This window comes from Carcharhinus amblyrhynchos, unplaced genomic scaffold (genome assembly GCF_965287045.1).
Source record: "Carcharhinus amblyrhynchos unplaced genomic scaffold, sCarAmb.v2.hapA scaffold_41, whole genome shotgun sequence".
Lineage (NCBI taxonomy): Eukaryota > Metazoa > Chordata > Chondrichthyes > Carcharhiniformes > Carcharhinidae > Carcharhinus > Carcharhinus amblyrhynchos.
The window spans coordinates 3,987,383-4,007,440 of NW_027649782.1; the positions used below are offsets into that span (position 1 = coordinate 3,987,383).

The window sequence follows — 20,058 nt, forward strand, 5'->3', positions numbered from 1 at the left end:
AAAAGGCTCAGTAAGACCGATAACAATTTGTTAGCTTTACAGATGCTGTCATTGGCTGAATCTCACAATCCTGCAGCGTGCGTTGACATTGCTCAGTAACACTTGGTGCAAAATCTAGGGACAACTGACGCGAAAATATTGAAATGTTCTCAATACTGAACTGAAACACCTCAGAGTGCATCTCGATCTCTGGAGAAAATGTGAATATCGCCGCACTTTGTCTCAACAATTTGAAAATTTTTGGAACGTGTCTTTCAGAGTTTTTATGAGTAAAAGTGTATTTTTGTAAAAGGAAATCTAGGGACACAACCAAACTCATGGTAGAAATCTGACAACAAATTTTTAACGTGTAACCTCTGAACTACATCAGAGTCCTCCTGAAGTTCCCAACCCATAAAATGGACACAATAGGAATCTTGCTCATCCGTCGAGATGTAGGTGACTGTGATTATTATCTGGGGTGTTTAGCAGAGTGCCGGTAGATGGCCGCTAAGACAAATTTGCAGCTGGAAAACTCTGTTGCAAACAGTGCAGGATTTGGCAGATGATTGAGTTTTGGATTGAGGATTGGAGTTTTGGATGATTGAGCAAGTTGCTCATTTGGGACTTGGAGAAGGGGGATGGGGGAGGCATGGCACGGTGGCACAGTGGTTAGCACTGCTGCTTCACAGCTCCAGGGACCCGGGTTCGATTCCCGGCTTGGGTCACTGTTGGTATGAAGTCTGCACATTCTCCCTGTGTCTGCGTGGGTTTTCCCTGGGTGCTCCGGCTTCCTCCCACAGTCCAAAAAACATGCTGCATTGGCTGTGCTAAATTCTTCCTCAGAGTACCCGGAACAGGCGCCAGAGTGTGGTGACTAGGGAATTTTCACAGTAACTTCATTGCAGTGTTAGTCTTGTCTGTGACACTAATAAATAAACTTTAAAAACTTGATTTGCTTTCCTTGCTGTTTCTCTCTGCTTCGGGTATGCTCTTGCTTTCGAAGGGTACTCCAACAGAGTAACTTCAGGAAAGCTGTTTTTGAGCCAACGCCTTATCCATCAAGAGTCTATGTCAGAGAGGGCCACTGGCATTCTCAAACCAACTCTGCAACCTGCTGAGTCACAGCCAGGAGCACTGCTGAATTTACCCTCAAATACCCAATGTTGCTGCACCATGATCGATCCAAACCAAAACTAACTTCTTTCCACTTAACAGTTGCTTGAATTCTACAAGGTGCCAGAAAAGAGGTTATTATACACAAAATTACAATCCCCGGATATTAACATGGAATGAGGGCTTGCTGGTGGACAGAAAACAGACTGATAGCAATAGATGCATCATTTTCCAATTGGAGGGTTCTAGTTGTGGAGAACCTCAATAACTTACAACCTATACAAATAGTATAGGTGAGGGAACCGATTGTATTTCGTCTGAGCTTGCTGACAATGCCAACTTAGAACGTAAGAAATAGGAGCAGGAGTAGGCCATCTAGCCCTTTGAGCCTGCCCCGCCATTCAATAAGATCATGGCTGATCTGAAGTGGATCAGTTCCACTTTCCCACTTTCTCCCCATAACCCTTAATTCCTCTGTCTATCAGAAACCTATCTACCCGTGACTTAAATATATTCAGCGAGGTAGCCTCCACCACTTCAATGGGCAGAGAATTCCAGAGATTAACCATTCTTTGAGTGAAGAAGTTCCTCCTCAACTCTGATCTAAGCTGTCCCCCCCCTTATTTTGAGGCTGTGCCCTCTAGTCCTGCTGTCCTTTCTAAGCGGGAAGAATCTCTCTACTTCTACCCTATCTATCATCTTCATTATCTTGTAAGTCTCTATAAGATCCCCCCCTCAGCCTTCTAAACTCCAACGAGCACAGACCCAGTCTATTCAATCTCTCTTCTTAAGCTAACTTCATAACTTAGGTGTGAAAGCAAATGGTGAGGAGTACATAAAAGAGGCTGCAACAGGGTACAGGCAGGTCCAGTAAGTAGCAAATATATGTACACTTTTGGTCTCCTTAGTGAAGGAAGAATACTTCAAGTGACTGCAACAAATACTGGTCCCTGGGACGAGGGGACAGCCCCTATAAAATTTTTTGGGGCTGAGTAGCTTAGTAAAAAGTGGGATGATGTTTCTCCCTGGCTGTGAAGTTTACAACTAGAGCAAGAGATGATAGAATAAGGAGTTGGCCATTTAGAACTGGGATGAGAATGATACTTCTTCACTCAAATGGTTTAAAAAGTTTTTAAAGTTTATTTATCAGTGTCACGAGTAGGCTTACATTAACGCTACAATGAAGTTACTGTGAAAATCCCCTAGTCGCCACACTCTGGGGCCTGCTTGGGTACACTGAGGGAGAATTTAGCACGGTCACTGAGCCTAAACAGCATGTTTTTTGGACCGTGGGGAGAAACTGGAGCACCCAGAGGAAACCCACACAGACACAGAGATAACGTGCAAACTCCGCACAAACAGCAACCCAAGCTGGGAATCGAGGCCGGGTCCCTGGAGCTGTGAGGCAGCAGTGCTAACCACTGTGCCACCCCAGTGGCTGGGAATCTTTGGAATCCTCGAGTCCAAAGGGCCATAGATGCTCAGTTGGCGAGTGTATCCAAAATGGAGGTTTGGATAAATAAAGGTATGGAGGGATATGGGGATAATATGAGAGAGCCGTATTGAAGATGATCATCAGCTAAGAGCTTGTTGAATGGTGAATCTGCCTTGAATGCCAGGGTGGCACAGTGGTTAGCACTGCTGCCACACAGCGCCTGGCACAGTGGTTAGTACTGCTGCCTCATAGCGCCAGGGACTCGGTTTGATTCCAGCCTTGGGTGACTGTCTTTCTGAAGTCTGCATGTTCTCCCCGTGTCTGCGTGGGTTTCCTCTGAGTGCTCCGGTTTCCTCCCACAATCCAGGTTTGGTAGATTGCCCATGTTAAATTACCCCTTAGTGTCTCAAAATATGTCGGTTAGGTGGATTAGCCATGCTAAATGTAGGGGGTTAACGGGGATAAAGTGGGGTGGTGGGTCTGTCAGTTTGGACAGTCAGTGTGGACTCACTAGATCAAATGGTCTCCTTCTGTGCTGTAGGGATTCTATGGGTGAATGACCTGCTCCTGTTTTGTCGGACACGAGGTTGACTGAATGTCTACAATTCAGAGAACAATTTCAGACACTCCAAGAGATTAAATAATGTAGTACGTTTACACAAATCCACCTTTCTCTACATCTTCCAGCGATACCTTCATTTTGAAAAGTGATGTGGAGTGAATATTCTCTGTTCACCATTTGAAATCAAGCACTGGGCTTTAGAAATTTGACCATGGTGTACACATGTTTCCCTCGGGCGCCTAAGAATCCAACAGGGCTTCCAGCATGTACATATCTATCATGTACCAGATCGTGATGGCACGTTTACGTCTGTCACGTTGGGGTTGGGAAGGTGGTGTTTAGGGTCAGTGTTTACTGTCAGCTGTATGCACCAACATGCAGCAACCTGAACGTCACCACAAAGGCTGTACTTGAGTTGCCCCTTTCGAGTTACTGCTTGTCTGCGTCTGTACAAAGACATTTTAAAATGTTGCACACTTATTTACCTTCCCACACACTCCAAAAAAGTTAGTGGGAATGTTGTGTGGGGCCCATGCCCACAACGAACCTTTTCATTTGCAAACAGGGAGCTATTTTTAGGTCTTTCACATGTCTCTAAGTGCAGTTGGCATTAATATTAGACTTGTGCTCCCGCGTGCTGTCACTCTTCCTAGATGCACGAACCGATGATGAAAACTTTCTTAAACAGCACATGAAATCTTCTGGTTCCAAACTGAAAGCCAGCAGTAACAGCGATAGGATTACAAGAGGGTGGAACATATAGTAGAGACAGGACGGGGATGACTGAGTTACATACTGGATGGAGTGGCAGCGAGAGAGACGGAGAACTTGACTTCCCGTGTTCCAGCGCTGTTTTGCGCGCGGCAGATGTAATCTCCGACATCGGCAGGTTTCATACGGAGGATGCGTAGCACACGTCCCTGCACCTGGAGCATCAACAGGAAATTCACTTTCACTCTCCCCGGCAGCATTTACAAACACACTGATAATTACAGCACACACTCAGCGCTCAGGACAGGCAAAGGGCTGACACTTACCTTCAGGTGTAATGATTTACGCTCTGCTTCCCGGTACACCTGAGTCTCAAGTGCAGGCTCAAAGGGCTAAACACCTTAGTCCTTATATTATTTCTCAACTTAAAATAAATTTAACTCTTTACTCTTAAGATTATTGAACTAACTATTTATAATTCCAGATGCAAACTTGAAAGGGTCCAGGGATAATATCAGAGGTAAGAAAGGGAGGATGCCGGAGTTGGGGGGGGGGGGGGCGTGGGGGGGGGGGGGGGGCGTGGAGGGTGAGGGGGGGGGGGCGCGGAGGGTGAGGGGGGGGCGCGGAGGGTGAGGGGGGAAATGTCATAATGGGTTTCACAGGAGTGGGACTAAATTCTGAAATCTATTAAAGTGCTCAAAAAGAAATCTCAGCTGGGAGGTTTACTAGGCTGATACCGGAGTTGAGGGGGTTGAGCTATGAGGAGAGGCTGAATAAACTAGGCTTGTACTCGTTGGAGTTTAGAAGAATGAGGGGAGATCTCATTGAGACATATAAGATGATGAATGGGATGGATAGGATAGAGGTGGAGAGACTCTTCCCGCTCAAAAAAGACAGTAGGACTAGGGGGCACAGCCTCAAGATAAAGGGGGGGCGGTTTAGAACGGAGTTGAGGAGGAACTTCTTCACTCAAAGGGTGGTGAATCTCTGGAATTCTCTGCCCGTTGAGGTGGTGGAGGCTGCCTCGCTCAATATATTTAAGACGCGGGTTGATGGGTTTTTGATAAGAGAGGGGATTAAGGGTTATGGGGAGAGGGCGGGAATGTGGAACTGATCCATGACAGATCAGCCATGATCTTATTGAATGGCGGGGCAGGCTCGAGGGGCTAGATGGCCTACTCCTGCTCCTATTTCTTATGTTCTTATGAATTCTCTGGCCGTTCTCGCTGGTGGGATTCTCCGTCCTGCGGCAGCGAACCATCTCCCGCCCTCACCCCCTCTCCAGGGTTTCACACCAGCATGGTGTGATGAGAATAGGAACTCCTACTGACAGCAGCAGGACCAGGGAACCCCACCACTGGCAAACAACACACACCGCCTCCGGCCAGAGAGAAACACGGCCCCGGGAGGCCGGAGTATCACGGCCCCTCAAAGCTGTGGCGGTGGAGGGTTAGGAATTACCAGATAAAAGGAAAGGGTTAAAGAACCCCAGGTAGAGGCTGGAGCAACTGACAAGTCCAACCTTACTGGGACTCCAGCTCCACGTCTGCTGACCACAGAACTCAAGGCCGTGCAGATGCAGAGTTTCTCTGAGATTTGGTCAAAGGAACCATCTCATAGGTCAGTCAGTATTGTTGCATGCCCATGAGAGAGCGGGTTTCAGACTGCAGGTCTGTGTTACTGTTCAGAACCACAAGCTCTCTCTTTCTAAGAATGATGTAAGCATCCTTGCAGGAAATGGTGCCTCACTGCTTTGGTTTCCCTGTTCTCCCGGAACAAGAGAAGATGGGTTCTACTGGGTTCCAGATAGATAGCAACCTGGCACTCGTGCCAAATGACACCTTGGCCACCTAGCTGCCTTCTGTTGAGTGGCAGGTCCACAAAGCATTGCACGTAGCGATTGGGGTGCATCAGAAAAACCTCCCAACATTGCAGTAACTCAGCCGTGCATTCATATCCCAGATTGTAGCCAACCAGCTAAAAATGCCTCCTTTTCTAAGAGAAACACCTTCCAAAACAACAACTGCTGAAGCATAAGAGAATCGTCATTGGTGCCGCTTGGGGCGATGTGAATGGACGTATCTTTTTGGTATTCCCATGGAAATGCCAATCCTTCCCCCGCAGAGACAGATTACATTTTACATCACATGCCCAATTGCATCTACATAATTCCCCACCGAAGGAAAATCCGGCATTGTCCCATCGCTTCCACCTACCTGGTGATTGGCAGTGAGAGAACCACCCGACCTGGACCACGTGACCCTGGGTTCGGGTTGACCTGTGACCTGGCAGCGTAACTCCAGCATTTCTCCCTCGCTGACCAAGGTGGACGAGGGATAAATCCTTGCAGTCGGGGCAATTCCTTGTGCTGTGGGGAGGAGACCAGAAGAGACTTTTTAACAAAGCTAACAGTTGGAAAGTACACAACACGGAGGGCTGTTACTTGTGGAATCACAAAGTTGTTTCTTGGTGCCCAACATGGAGGAACGTTCTCTCCTCCTGCCTCATCCCCAATCACAACGAGCTACTTCTCTGCATGACCTCCTCATCCTTCTTCCCATCTCCTCGGCCCTTCAGATGGCCAAATTAATCCCAGTTCATATAATAATACATCTCAGCAATCTTTACTCCTCAGGGATTTTTGTGGTGTAGGAGAAGTTGATTTATACTCATAGTGATTGTGTTTATGGATTCTATTCTTTAGTGTAGGACTGAAACATTAAACTCGTGAACCTCCAAAACATTTATACCTTCTTTCAATACCGGTTCTACATTGTTGCTCCTATCCTCTGTGAATAGAAACACAGGAAATAAGAGCACGGCTAGGCCATTTGGCCCATCGAGCATGTTCTGCCATTCAAACAGCATGGCTGATCATTTATATTTACACCATTTTTCCCACTCTTCCCTCATCCCTTTGATGTCGTTTGTATTCACAAATCTGTGTCTTCAACATACTCAATGATCGCTCATCCACAGCCCTCTGAGATGGAGAATCCAAAAGTTCACCATCTTCTGAGTGAAGAAATTCCATCTCAACCCAGTCCTAAATGGCCTTCTCCTTGTTCTGAGACTGCGTCCCCAGGTTCTAGACACTTCAGTCTGGAGGAACTTCTGGCGTGCCCAGGAAGAATGTAGGGTGGATTTTTTCTCCCTTTTCGTGGGGTGTTTCACAGCAGCAGGAAGCGGAACACCATTCACTGGCAGTGGAATCTGATGGTCTCACTACGGTCAATAGGTTTTCCTATTGAATGCGCCTCTTACCATTGGGAAACTGGCAGCAGGGATGTGCCATTGGTGAGACCGTAAGATCCCACTGGTGTGAATGGCTGCAAGATTTCAGCAATTGTCTGGGCGGAGAAGTGGCAGACGGACTTCAATGCGGATAAATGTGTAGTGGTCCATTTTGGCAGGCCCAATGGGATGAAGGAATACAATATCAAGGGTAGGACTCTTAGCAGCGTGGAGGGTCAGAAGGACCTTGGGGTCCGGGTCCATAGGAGTCTTAAATTGGCCTCGCGGGTGGAGGATGTGGTCAAGAAGGCGTATGGTGTACTGGCCTTCATTAATCGAGGGATTGAGTTTAGGAGTTGGGAGGTAATGCTGCAACTTTATAAGACCCTTGTCAGACCCCACTTGGAGTACAGTACGCAGTTCTGGTCGCCTCACTACAGGAAGGATGTGGAAGCTACTGAGAGGGTGCAGAGGAGATTTACAAGGATGTTGCCTGGATTGGGAGGCATACCTTATGAGGATAGGTTGAGGGAGCTCGGTGTCTTCTCCCTGGAGAGGCGAAGGTTGAGAGGCGACCTGATAGAGGTTTATAAAATGTTGAGAGGAATAGATAGGGTGGATTCTCGGAGGCTATTTCCCAGGGCTGAAATGGTTGCTACGAGAGGACACAGGTTTAAGGTGCTGGGGAGTAGGTACAGAGGAGATGTTAGGGGTAAGTTTTTCACTCAGAGGGTGGTGAGTGAGTGGAATCGGCTGCCGTCGGTGGTGGTAGAGGCGAACTCGCTGGGGTCTTTTAAGAGACTTCTGGATGAGTATATGGGATTTAATGGGATTGAGGATTATAAATAGGCCTGGTAGGTAGGGATATGATCGGCGCAACTTGTGAGCCGAAGGGCCTGTTCGTGCTGTAGTGTTCTATGTCTCAGATTGTAATGAATTTTCAATTATAAGATTTCTTTCCCCCAGTTAGAGGCTACTGATGTTGCAGAACACTTTTCTAACAGTGCAAGAAATCTCTGGACCCCTGGATTCAAACCGTGTGGAAGAGTAAAGCAAACAGAAATAAAGAGAGCAAAAGATGTGCCAACAAGTGCTATAAGAATAACAGGTTACATACATGTGGAAGGAGTGACTGAGACAGAGAATTTGACCTCCTGCAGCCCGTAGCGATTTTCAGCGCGGCAGATGTAATCCCCGACATCGGCAGGACTCACACGGTTGATGCGTAACACGGCGCCCTGCACCTAGAACATCAAGGAGAAAATCACAGCCTCTGTTACCCACACTCTCCTTTCAGCATTCACAAATCTACTGATTATTACAAGGCGTGAAGAATAAGGGCTGACACTTCCACCTCTCTGAATGAGGAATTAAAAAAAATCAAGATAACCCAGGGCTGGGTCCCCATTTCTGACATCCACCCAGTGGCCAGTGAGAGCAAATAAACGCCTGCACCTCCAGCCCAACCTGATTCCATCTGCGCCAATGTTTACTCGGCAGATTCACCTGAAATGGTACGTTACGCAGCGAGCACAAGGTCCTCGGTCAGTTTTAAAACAGCCAATTTCAGCCAGATTACATTGAACGAGAGACCCATTCCAGTGAAAACTATCCACTGAATCCCTACAGCACAGAAGGAGGCCTTTCGGCCCATCAAATCTGCACCAACTCCTGGAAAGAGCATCTTAACTGGGCCCTACCCTCTGCACCCCCCCAGCCCTAACCGGTTACCCTATGCATTTACCCTGGGTAATCCATTTGACCTACACACCCTGTTTCCTCCAGATGCTCCGATTTCCTCCCATACTCCAAAGATGTACGGTTAGTTTGTTTGGCCACGCTAAGTTGACCCGAGTGTCAGGGGGATTAGCGGGGTAAACGTGTGGGGTTACAGGAATAGGGCCTGGGTAAGATTGCGTTTGGTACAGACTCGATTGGTCGAATGATGTCCTTCTGCGCTTGCAGGGATTCTATGATCTAAGGGGCAATTTAGCACGGCCAATCCATCCAACCTGCACATCTTCGGAGTGGGGGAGGAAACCAGAGCACCCGGAGGAAACCCACGCAGACACGAGGAGAGCGTGCAGTTTCTGCACAGATAGTGACCCGAGCGGAGAATTGAACCCGGGCCCCTGGCTCTGAGGGGCAGAAGTGCTAACCACTGTGTCCCCCTCCCCCCAGACCTGACAGTTTGCAATAAGGAACTTCCGGATGTCATCCTCTTCCTCAGTTAGTTTTGTTGTACCCTTGTCTCACGGGCACTTCGGAAGGTGGCACACCGGTTAGCCAGGGATCCGGGTTCGATTCCCTGCTTGGGTCACTGTCTGTGCGGAGTCTGCACGGTCTCCCCGTGTCTGTGTGTGGGTTTCCTCCGGGTGCTCTGGTTTCCTCTTAGAGTCTGAAAGATGTGTTGGTTAGGGTGCATTGGCCGTGCTAAATTCTCCCTCAGTGTATCTTAACAGGCGACGACGGAGCGTGGCGACGGGGGGGGGGGGATTTTCACAATAACTTCATTGCAGTGCTAACGCAAGCCCACTTGTGACACTAACAAATAAACTTGACATTACTTGACATGAAGTTGAGCCTAATTCAACAAGTAATGAAACACGGTGTGTAGCGCATCTGCTGAGAGAGGGGGAACGAACAGGCAGGTCAGGAGGCAGCAGTGAACGGTGAGGTTGAGTCACATTCAGAGTGACTGCCATCATCACGGGAAACAGACGTGCCACGCTCAGGGCGGGTTCGATCCGATCTGCCCCCACCACCCGAACCTCAGGTCACGCGCTGACGCTCAAATAAAATTATTTCCCGCCCAATTGAGGGCTGTTCCACGGCCTTCACCCACCTGGTGATTGGTTGTCAGAGAACCAGCAGCTCTGTGCCAGGTGATCCTGGGTTGCGGTTGACCTGTGACCTGGCAGTGTAATTCCAGCATCTCTCCCTCTCTCACAGAGAGAGGGGAGGGGTAAGTCAGCACTGTCGGTGCGTTCCTCGCTGTGGGAAGAGTGGAGACAAGAGTGAGGCAAATAGATCACAAGGCAAACAATACCGACATCGTCATTTACTGAGCTCCAGGTTTGTTCCTTGCCTGGAATTGAATAGACTGGGTCTGTACTCGTTGGGAGTTTAGAAGGCTGAGGGGGGATCTTATAGAGACGTATAAGGGGATGGATAGGGTAGAGGTAGAGAGCTTCTTCCCGCTTAGAAAGGAAAACAGGACTAGAGGGCACAGCCTCAAGATAAGGGGGGGTGCAGTTTAGATCAGAGTTGAGGAGGAACTTCTTCACTCAAAGGGTGGTGAATCTCTGGAATTCTCTGCCCGTTGAAGTGGTGGAGGTTACCTCGCTAAATATATGTAAGTCACGGGTAGATAGGTTTTTGATAGACAGGGGGATTAAGGGTTATGGGGAGAAAGTGGGAAAGTGGAACTGATCCACTTCAGATCAGCCATGATCTTATTGAATGGCGGGGCAGGCTCGAGGTGCTAGATGGCCTACTCCTGCTCCTATTTCTTACGTTCTTACGGAAGTTCCCTTTAATAACTTGTGCAAATGTTTAAATTGACTGTTCATCCTTTACCATCTAGCGTAATGTATTGGACAGAGCTCTTGGTGTAAAGAGGATTCAATTTGACTGACTGCATTGGCATTGCTCAATTGGTACAAGCCTAGCCTCTGAACCTGAGCCGAGATTAGGAACTTTACCAGAGCAGAGCACAAACTAAGCTGGTATTCCAGTGCTGCGCTGCTAAATCACTGCACTGTCATTACTGAATGATGGTCCTTCCAAACAACTGCCACCATCTAAATATTATCTTCATACATCAAACTCCTGGTGCCTTCGTAAATATATTCATTTTGCTGTTTTCTAAAACCATTTCAACCCATAATTCTGGACCTGATCAGGAAGTCCTATATTTGCGGGGCAAAGCGTCATCAGGGTTGGGGGGCAAGGATGTTTGTGATCAGATGATGTTGAAATATAGGCGGGGGCAGCATTCATTCTGCTGCTTACGGTGCATCTTGCTGTTGAGGCGGGTAAGTAAGAGGTGAAAGCTCACCAGGTTGAAGTGCTTCCTTATATTGTGCCCTTGCCTTTGATTCTTGCTGTGAACTCAGGCTCAACGTGATAGAGTGCTTAAGATTAGTATTCCTTACTGAACTTGCTATCATACACTTTGCGTGACACTCACTTCCTTTCAGGATTGAGAACACATTCAAACCTTTCTCTATGACTGGTGGGCTTGTAGTTACCACATTCACTTTTCCAGAAAGTATTTAGCATCTTCCCTGGTGACAGCACCAGGAACCCAGGTTCGATTCTGGCCTTGGGTAACTGTGTGTGTGTGTGTGTGTGTGTGTGTGTGTGTGTGTGTGTGTGTGTGTGAGTGAGAGAGTGAGAACTATGCATGTTCTCCCTGTGTCTCTGTGGGTTTCCTCTGGATGCTCCGGTTCCTCTCAGAGCCCAAAGATGTGCAAGTTAGCTGGATGGGCCACGCTAAATTGCCCCTTAGTGTCCCATCGTGTGGGTTAGGGAATCAGTGGAATAAATAAATGATGGAGAAAGGGCCTGGGTGGGATGAGACAACGAAGAATTGGTGCAGACTCAATGGGCTGAATGGCCTCCTTCTGCACTGTAGGGTTTCTATGTTCTACTTCTATGGTTTTTGTATGATTATACTCATGAATTCTTCTTTATGGTAGGTCTGGAAACGTAAAAGATGCAATGTTCATTTAATTTTATCTTCTATTGATGTTAGGCTAATTTGTCTATCATTCTGACACCACCTTTCTGTAGTAGCCCCAGCTCACAGGACGCCCATGGTTACAAGGCAATTTGATCTTCTCTTCCAAAGCTGGAAAACACTGCAGTTATACTGCGCTTTTCAAAGGGTAAAATAATTTGGAACTCAAGCGTTTAGAAAAATGAGCAGAAAGGTAAAGAAGATAAAACATGTAAATGCAGTTCAATTAAATTCCATAAGGTTGACGGGGGTTACATACTGGTAGAAGGAGTGACCGAGACGGAGAACTTGACTTCCCGTGTTCCAGCAGTATTTTCTGCGCGGCAGACGTAATCCCCGACATCGGCAGGACTCACGCGAAGGATGCGTAGCACAGCGCCCTGCACCTAGAACATCAAGAGGAAAATCACAGCCTCTGTTACCCACACTCTCCGGGGCAGCTTACAGCATTCACCAATATATACAGAGCGACAGATAACTATTCCCCATAAACCGTCCTTCCAAGGGTTAGGAAGTTGAAGTTAAAGAGAAACAGAAAGGAAATGGAGGATAGACAAACTGGGAGGATGTCACCTACCTGGTGATTGGCTGTTAGCGGGCCAGCTGCCCTGTACCATGTGATCCTGGGTTCTGGTTGACCTGTGACCTGGCAGTGCAACTCCAGCATTTCTCCCTCCCTAACTGTGTTGCGTGAGGGGTGAACGTTCACTGTTGGGACAGTTCCGTGTGCTGAGGGGAGAGACAGAGCGAGGATAATGGATCAAAAACACACAATGTAGACGCTGGCATCTATTGAGTTCCAGATTTGTTTCTTGCTTTGATACTTCAATACTGTGTGTGAACTTCCAGATATTTCACTTGACCTTTCACCTGTGACTATCTGTGCATTCGGCGAATGATCACGCAGGCACGGGAGAACATGCAGACTCCGCGAGAGTGACCCAAGCCGGGAACTGAACCCGGCTCCCTGGCGCTGTGAGACAGCAGCGCTAACTTGGTCGACTTGTTCTGAGCCCACAAACTGGCAATGACCTTCAGCAAATTGTATCCCAGAACCTTCTCTGAGCAGCAACACATTAACAGAATCTTATCTTGTGAATTCTGTAGAAAGTAACAATTTAGTAGATTGCCTACTTTGGATTCATCCTTATTGGGGGAACACTGGTCACAGCATTGTATGATTGAGATTAGTAAAGGAACAAGAGATAGTAGACCTTCTAAATTGGAAGAGGGTCAACTTCAATGGGATGGGAAGGGATCTAATCAGGCTAAAATAGAGTCAAAGATATACTGAAACAATGAAACAGTGTGTAACCTTTAAGGAGATATTTCAGCTACAGGTTAGGTATATTCCAACAATACTTCACGAATCGCAAAAACCCAGTCTGCAGGTACAGCAGGTGATCAAGAAGGCGAATGGAATGCTGGCCTTTATAGCGAGGGGGATAGAATATAAAAGCAGGGAGGTTTTGCTGCAACTGTACAGGGTACTGGTGAGGCCGCAGCTGGAGTACTGTGTGCAGTTTTGGTCGCCACATTTGTGGAAAGATATATTGGCCTTGGAAGGGGTGCAGAGAAGGTTCACCAGGCTGATACCGGAGACGCGGGGGTTGGACTATGAAGAGAGACTAAATAGACTGGGTCTGAACTCGGAGTTTAGAAGGGTGAGGGGGGATCTTATAGAGACATATAAGATAATGAAGGGCTAGATAGGGTAGAGGTAGAGAGATTCTTCCGGCTTAGAAAGCACAGCAGGACGAGAGGGCACAGCTTCAAAATAAGGTGGGGGGGTGGGGAGCGCAGTTTAGATTGGAGTTGAGGAGGAACTTCTTCACTCAAAGGGTGGTGAATCTCTGGAATTCTCTGCCCGTTGAAGTGGTGGAGGCTGCCTCGCTAAATATATTTAAGTCACGGGTAGATAGATTTCTGATGGACAGGGGAATTAAGGGTTATGGGGAGAAAGCGGAAAAGTGGAACTGATCCACTTCAAATCAGCCATGATCTTATTGAATGGCGGGGCAGGCTCGAAGGGCTAGATGGCCGACTCCTGCTCCTATTTCTTATGTTCTTTAACAAGGATGAAAGAGAAGGCAGCCAAAGCTGAGGCTCCTTGGATGAAATGGGAGGTAGGAAATATCATGAAACTAAAAAGCAAGTGTATACTGCGTGCCAGTTAAATTCGTCAAACAAGAACCAAACCAGGTATAATAAGTTAAGAGGGGGTGGGGGAGTGATGAGGAAGACAAGATTGGAAAACAAAGAATATCAGAATAGAGTGGCAACCAACAAAGTGGATCCAAAAATCTTTTACCAACATTTAAGTCGTAAGCCAGAATAAGAGATGGGACATACGCAGTGTGGTGCAGGGGAAGGCTAACGGATGTAAGTTGAGTACATTATATCAGCGTTCGTGAAGGAAAGGTTTGCTGATAAAGTATCAGGAGAAGTGGAGATGGTGGAGGTATGGGATAGGTTGAACATTGTTAGGCAGAATGTAATGGAAATACTGGCTATGCAGAGAGTGGATAAGTCACCAGCTCAGGATGGCTCATACCCCAGCTTGCGAAGGGAATTGGGATTGGAGATGGCAGAAGGGTTTGCAATCATTGTCCAACTTTTCCTGGTTTTGGGAGAAGTGGCAGAGAAAGGGAGATTGGTAAATGTGACACACTTATTCAAGAAAGGGGTAACAGTGGCTCACATTTGATTCAGGGAGAATAAAAGTTAACCGGCACTTGGAGTGATTTGAGTTGATTAAGCACAGACAGGATGAATCTGTGCATGTGTGGGAGACGAGGGGGGGGGGCGCGCGGGCGCAATGGGCATGGGTGGGCGCGTGCGAGGGAGAGATGCACGTGCAACAGAAGGGGGCACAAGTGTGGGAGAGGGAGGCAAATGTGTGAGGAAGGATGGTGCGTGCGCGAGGGGGAGGCGGTGCGTGCATCAGGGATACTGGTGCACGAGCGCACATAAGGGAGAGGGGTGCGCACAAGCAAGAGGGAGGGGGTGCGCACGAGGGAGACGGGCGCGTGTGGGCGTGCGAAGGAGAGGGGCACGTGTGTGCGCAAGGGAGAGGGACGAACTTGTGCGAAAGAGAGGGGCGTCTGTGCGTGTGAGAGGGAAAGGCATGAGTGTGTCTCCAATATGAGAATCAGCTTTCCAGCATCAATCATTAAAAATGACAAAACGTTAAGATTTAAAGATATATAAATAAAACTGCTGAATTATTATCAGATTACCTACTCTTAAAGTGGGAACTACTTCATGGGGTTAATGTTAAGGGACATGGGAGGGAGGCTTGGCCAAGGGTTGGGAGGGGGCCATGTAGCTGGCACATGTATTTGTGACTGTGTGTCTCTTCCTAATTCCTAATACATGTATAGATACAGCTAGATACGTTTAGATTTGATTTTTTTGTTCGTTCCTATTCTGTGGTCAAAAAAGGGGCGTCAACATGATGAGAATGTTAGGGGTTGCCCAATGACATTACAAGGGGCTCTCCTGCTCAACATTTGGGAAACCATTAATTAGATATTTCTCATACACAACTTCAGTTACCTCATCAAAACATCCGGGGAGATTAGAGAGAGAGAGAGAGAGAGAGAGAGAGCCAGCTGAGAAGATAGACTCGAAGGCATATGGCTTGCTTGCCTTCATCGGCTGGGGCACTGAGTTTAAGAATTGGCAAGTCACTTTGCAGTTTTCTAGAACCTTAGCTAGGCCGCACTTGTTCAATTCTGGTCGCCACACTCCCAGAAGGATGTGGAGGCTTTGGAGAGGGTCCAGAAAAGATTTACCAGGATGTTGCCTGGTATGGAGGTGATTAGCTACGAGGAGAGGTTGGAGAAACTTGGTTTGTTCTCATTGGAACAACGGAGGTTGGGGGATGACCTGATAGACTGATAATCAGAAGCTTTTTCCCCCAGAGTGGAAGAGTCAATTACTAGGGGGGCGCAGGTTTAAGGTGCGAGGGGCAAGGTTTAAAGGGGATGAACGAGGCAAGTTTTTTTTTACACAGAGAGTGGTGGGTGCCTGGAACTCGCTGCCGGGGGAGGTAGTGGAAGCAGATACGAAAATGACATTTAAGGGGCGTCTTGACAAGTACGTGAGTAGGATGGGAATAGAGGGATATGGTCCCCGGAAGGGTAGGGGGTTTTAGTTCAGTCGGGCAGCATGGTCCGTGCAGGCTCATAGGGCCAAAAGGCCAGTTCCTGGGCTATAATTTTCTCTTTCATTCCCCTCATCCTCCCACAATAATTATACTCATCGATTCTTCATCAAGGTGGGTCTGGGGATGTAAAACTTGCAATCCTCATTAACATTTTCCCTCCTATCAATGATAAGTGAATACCATCCTTTCTATAATGGCCTCAGCTCACAGAATTTGCTCAGTTACAAGGCTACACAATCTTCTCTCCCAAAGCTGGAGATTACCGCAGTCATCGCGCACTTCTCAAATAAAAGAAATACTTTGGAACCCAGGCATTTTGAAAAATGAGCAGAAAGATAAAGCAAATAAAACCTAAGAAAGATGCCACAAATGAATGCGTTAAGACTGACGGGTTACATACATGTGGAAGGAGTGACCAAGACGGAGAATTTGACCTCCTGCATCCCATAGAGGTTGTCTGCGCGGCAGATGTAATCCCCGACATCAGCAGGACTCACGCGAAGGATGCGTAGCACAGCGCCCTGCACCTAGAACATCACAAGGAAAATCACAGCCTCTGTTACCCACACTCTCCGAGGCAGCTTACAGCATTCACCAATATTTACAGAGCAACAGATAACTATTCCCCATGAACAGTCCTTCCAAGAGTCAGAAAGTTGAAGTTAAAGAGAAACAGAAAGGAAATGGAGGATAAACAAACTGGGAAGATGTCACCTACCTGGTGATTGGCTGTTAGAGAGCCAGCTGCTCTATACCATGTGATCCTGGGTTCTGGGTGACCTGTGACCTGGCAGTGCAACTCCACCATTTCTCCCTCCCTAACTGCGGTTGGCGAGGGTCGAACCGTTACCACTGGGGCAGATTCGTGTACTGTGGGGAGAGTGAGGATTCAGTCATTGTTTTAGACTGTAAACAGTTGACGGCAGAACGCTGGTATTGCCCCGAGTTACATTCTGCTAGTTCATAACTATCAAGTTTATTCCGACTCTCGATTCTCTATTCATTACATAGAACATTAAACATTACAGCACAGTACAGGCCCTTCAGCCCTCAATGTTGTGCCCAGCTATGTCCCATCCCAAGTAACCAATCCCTGATCCTTGTTCATATATTACCCCAACGCCATAGACCTCATTTTGTGTTACCACCTTTTGAAAATCCAGATGTGCCAGAACCACCTGTTCCTTCTTATCTACATCACTAATTACATATTCAAACTCAAACAGATTTCTCAAACAGATTTACCAACTCCCTTTTGTAAAACCACATTTATCGAATCAAATCATGATTTTCCAAGTGCCTTCTTCCACGCTCTTAAAGGCAAATTCTAGCATATCAAACCAACTGGTCTATAATTCCCTGCTTTCTCTCTTTCTCCAGGTCTGGATAGCAAGGCTATATTTGCTACCTTCCAATACATGTTCTAGAATTTAGTGAATTCCAAAATATACCAGGGTTGTTTCAATAACTGTGAAAATCATCTGAATTCACACAAGTTTCTGGTTTCACTCATGAGGCATTATCCTTTGAACATTTTCTGGACTTAATCAATATGTTTCTGCTTTCAATTAAATCAGAAATCAACAAATTGTTCACTTGAGAAACCAAATTAAATGATATTTCTGGGGCCCTGAGTGGAATTTGAATTCAATACAAAAATATCTGAAATTAAGAATCTACTGATGATCATAAAACCATTTTTGATTGTTGGAAAAATCTCATCTGGTTCACTAATGTCCTTTAGGGAAGGGAAGATGCCATTCTTACCCTGGTCTGGCCTACATGTGACTCCAGAGCCACAGCAATGTGGTTGACTCTCAACTGCCCTTGGGCAATTAGGGATGGACAATAAATGGTGGCCAGCCAGCGACACCCATGCCCAATGAATGAATTTAAAAAATCTTCTACATCCTTATCCTCTCCTACAATACAACAGTGTCTAAATCTCTTGTTATGGTCTCCAGAAGAACCAAAAACAATTTTAAAAAGATATTTGAATTCCAGTGACTGACAAAAGATCAAACGACAAGATTTTATGGTTTAAGAGTTCTACTGTAACAAATAAACTCAAAGCAAAACTGGCTGAACACTTTGTTTTTGACTTTTACACTAAACTACAGAAAGGTTTTCGCATTTAACTCTTAAAATGATCAGAAACTCCCTTTGATGATAGCTCGCCCTCTCCCTTAAGCAAATACTTCATTCTCCCAGAATCAGTCCAAAGTTGCTCTCCTTTCCCAATGACTAGCTTCCTTTTTCCTTCTCTGCCGGATAACTTCTAATTCCAGAATTGACTTTCACAAGAAGGTTCCGCTGGGAGGCTGGAGAATCTCAGCCCATGTTGAGGTAGCACCTTTCATAACTTCAGAATGTTCCAAATCAGTTAATAGCCGATCAAGTAAGCGCGGGAGAGAGGGGAAAGCACATGCGGAAGGAGTGAACGTGGGCGGGAGAGAGGGGCGAGTGCGGGCGGGAGAGAGGGGCGAGTGCGGGCGGGAGAGAGGGGCGAGTGCGGGCGGGAGAGAGGGGCGAGTGCGCATCAGAGAGAAGGTTGAGTGCGCGCATGAGAGAGGGGCATCTGTGAGGGGGAAGGTGTGGCTGTGCCTCCAATATGAAGATCATCTTTCCTGCATATAACATGCTACTAAAAATGACAGAAGGGTAAGGTTTAAATATACTTAAATAAAACCGTTGAATTATTACAAATGACCTAATCCTAAAGCGGGAACTACTTTGTGGGGTTAATGTTAAGGGACCATGAGCGGGAGGCTTGGCCAAGGGTTGGGAGGGGGCCATGTGGCTGGCACATGTATTTGTGACTGTGCCTCTCTTCCTAATACATATATAGATACAGCTAGACTTGTTCAGATTCGATATTTTGTTCATTCCTATTCTGTGGTCAAAAAAGGGGTGTCAACATGATGAGAATGTTAGGGGTTGCCCAATGAGGTCACAAGGGGCTCTCCTGCTCAACATTTGGAAAATCCTGTATTAGATATTTCTCATAATCAACTTCAGTTACCTAATCAAAACATTTGGACAGATTAGAGAGAGAGAATCAGTTGATTCCCCTCATCCTCCCACAATGATTATACTCATCGATTCTTCATCAAGGTGGGTCTAGGAATGTAAAACTTGCAATCCTCATTAACATTTTCCCTCCTATCAATGATAAGTGAATACCATCCTTTCTGTAATGGCCTCAGCTCACAGAATTTGCTCAGTTACAAGGCTACACAATCTTCTCTCCCAAAGCTGGAGATTACCGCAGTCATCGCGCACTTCTCGAATAAAAGAAATACTTTGGAACCCAGGCATTTTGAAAAATGAGCAGAAAGATAAAGCAAATAAAACCTAAGAAAGATGCCACAAATGAATGCGGTAAGACTGACGGGTTACATACATGTGGAAGAAGTGACCAAGACGGAGAATTTGACCTCCTGCATCCCATAGAGGTTGTCTGCACGGCAGATGTAATCCCCGACATCGGCAGGACTCACACGAAGGATGCGTAGCACAGCGCCCTGCACCTAGAACATCAAGAGAAAATCACAGCCTCTGTTACCCACACTCTCCGAGGCAGCTGACAGCATTCACCAATATTTACAGAGCAACAGATAACTATTCCCCATGAACAGTCCTTCCAAGAGTCAGAAAGTTCAAAGAAATGGAGGATAACCAAACTGGAAAGATGTCACCTACCTGATGATTGGCTGTTAGGCGGCCATTTGCCCTGTACCATGTGATCCTGGGTTCTGGGTGACCTGTGACCTGGCAGTGCAACTCCACCATTTCTCCCTCCCTAACTGCGGTTGGCGAGGGTCGAACCGTTACCACTGGGGCAGATTCGTGTACTGTGGGGAGAGTGAGGATTCAGGCATTGTTTTAGACTGTAAACTGTTGGCAGCAGAACGCTGGTATTGCCCCGAGTTACATTCTGCTAGTTCATAACTATCAAGTTTATTCCGGCTCTCGATTTTGTATTCATTACATAGAACATTAAACATTACAACATAGTACAGGCCCTTCGGCCCTCAATGTTGTGCCCAGATATGTCCAATCCCAATTAACCAATCCCTGATCCTTGTTCATATATTACCCCAACG

General features: G+C 46.8%; 1 protein-coding gene across 7 annotated transcripts in view; it reads right to left on the reverse strand.

The window, feature by feature from the left end:
- Positions 1-20,058, reverse strand: part of hspg2 (heparan sulfate proteoglycan 2) — a 536,580-nt gene that overhangs the window by 100,960 nt on the left and 415,562 nt on the right. For all 7 annotated transcript variants that reach the window (XM_080181499.1, XM_080181505.1, XM_080181501.1 and 4 more), the window contains 10 exons: positions 19,655-19,806; positions 19,356-19,482; positions 16,671-16,822; positions 16,353-16,479; positions 12,359-12,510; positions 12,041-12,167; positions 9,883-10,031; positions 8,155-8,281; positions 6,020-6,171; positions 3,889-4,018 (listed from right to left, as the gene is read on the reverse strand). In XM_080181499.1, the coding sequence (XP_080037625.1) occupies positions 3,889-4,018; positions 6,020-6,171; positions 8,155-8,281; positions 9,883-10,031; positions 12,041-12,167; positions 12,359-12,510; positions 16,353-16,479; positions 16,671-16,822; positions 19,356-19,482; positions 19,655-19,806 (1,395 nt within the window). The remainder of the gene's footprint in view (positions 1-3,888; positions 4,019-6,019; positions 6,172-8,154; positions 8,282-9,882; positions 10,032-12,040; positions 12,168-12,358; positions 12,511-16,352; positions 16,480-16,670; positions 16,823-19,355; positions 19,483-19,654; positions 19,807-20,058) is intronic.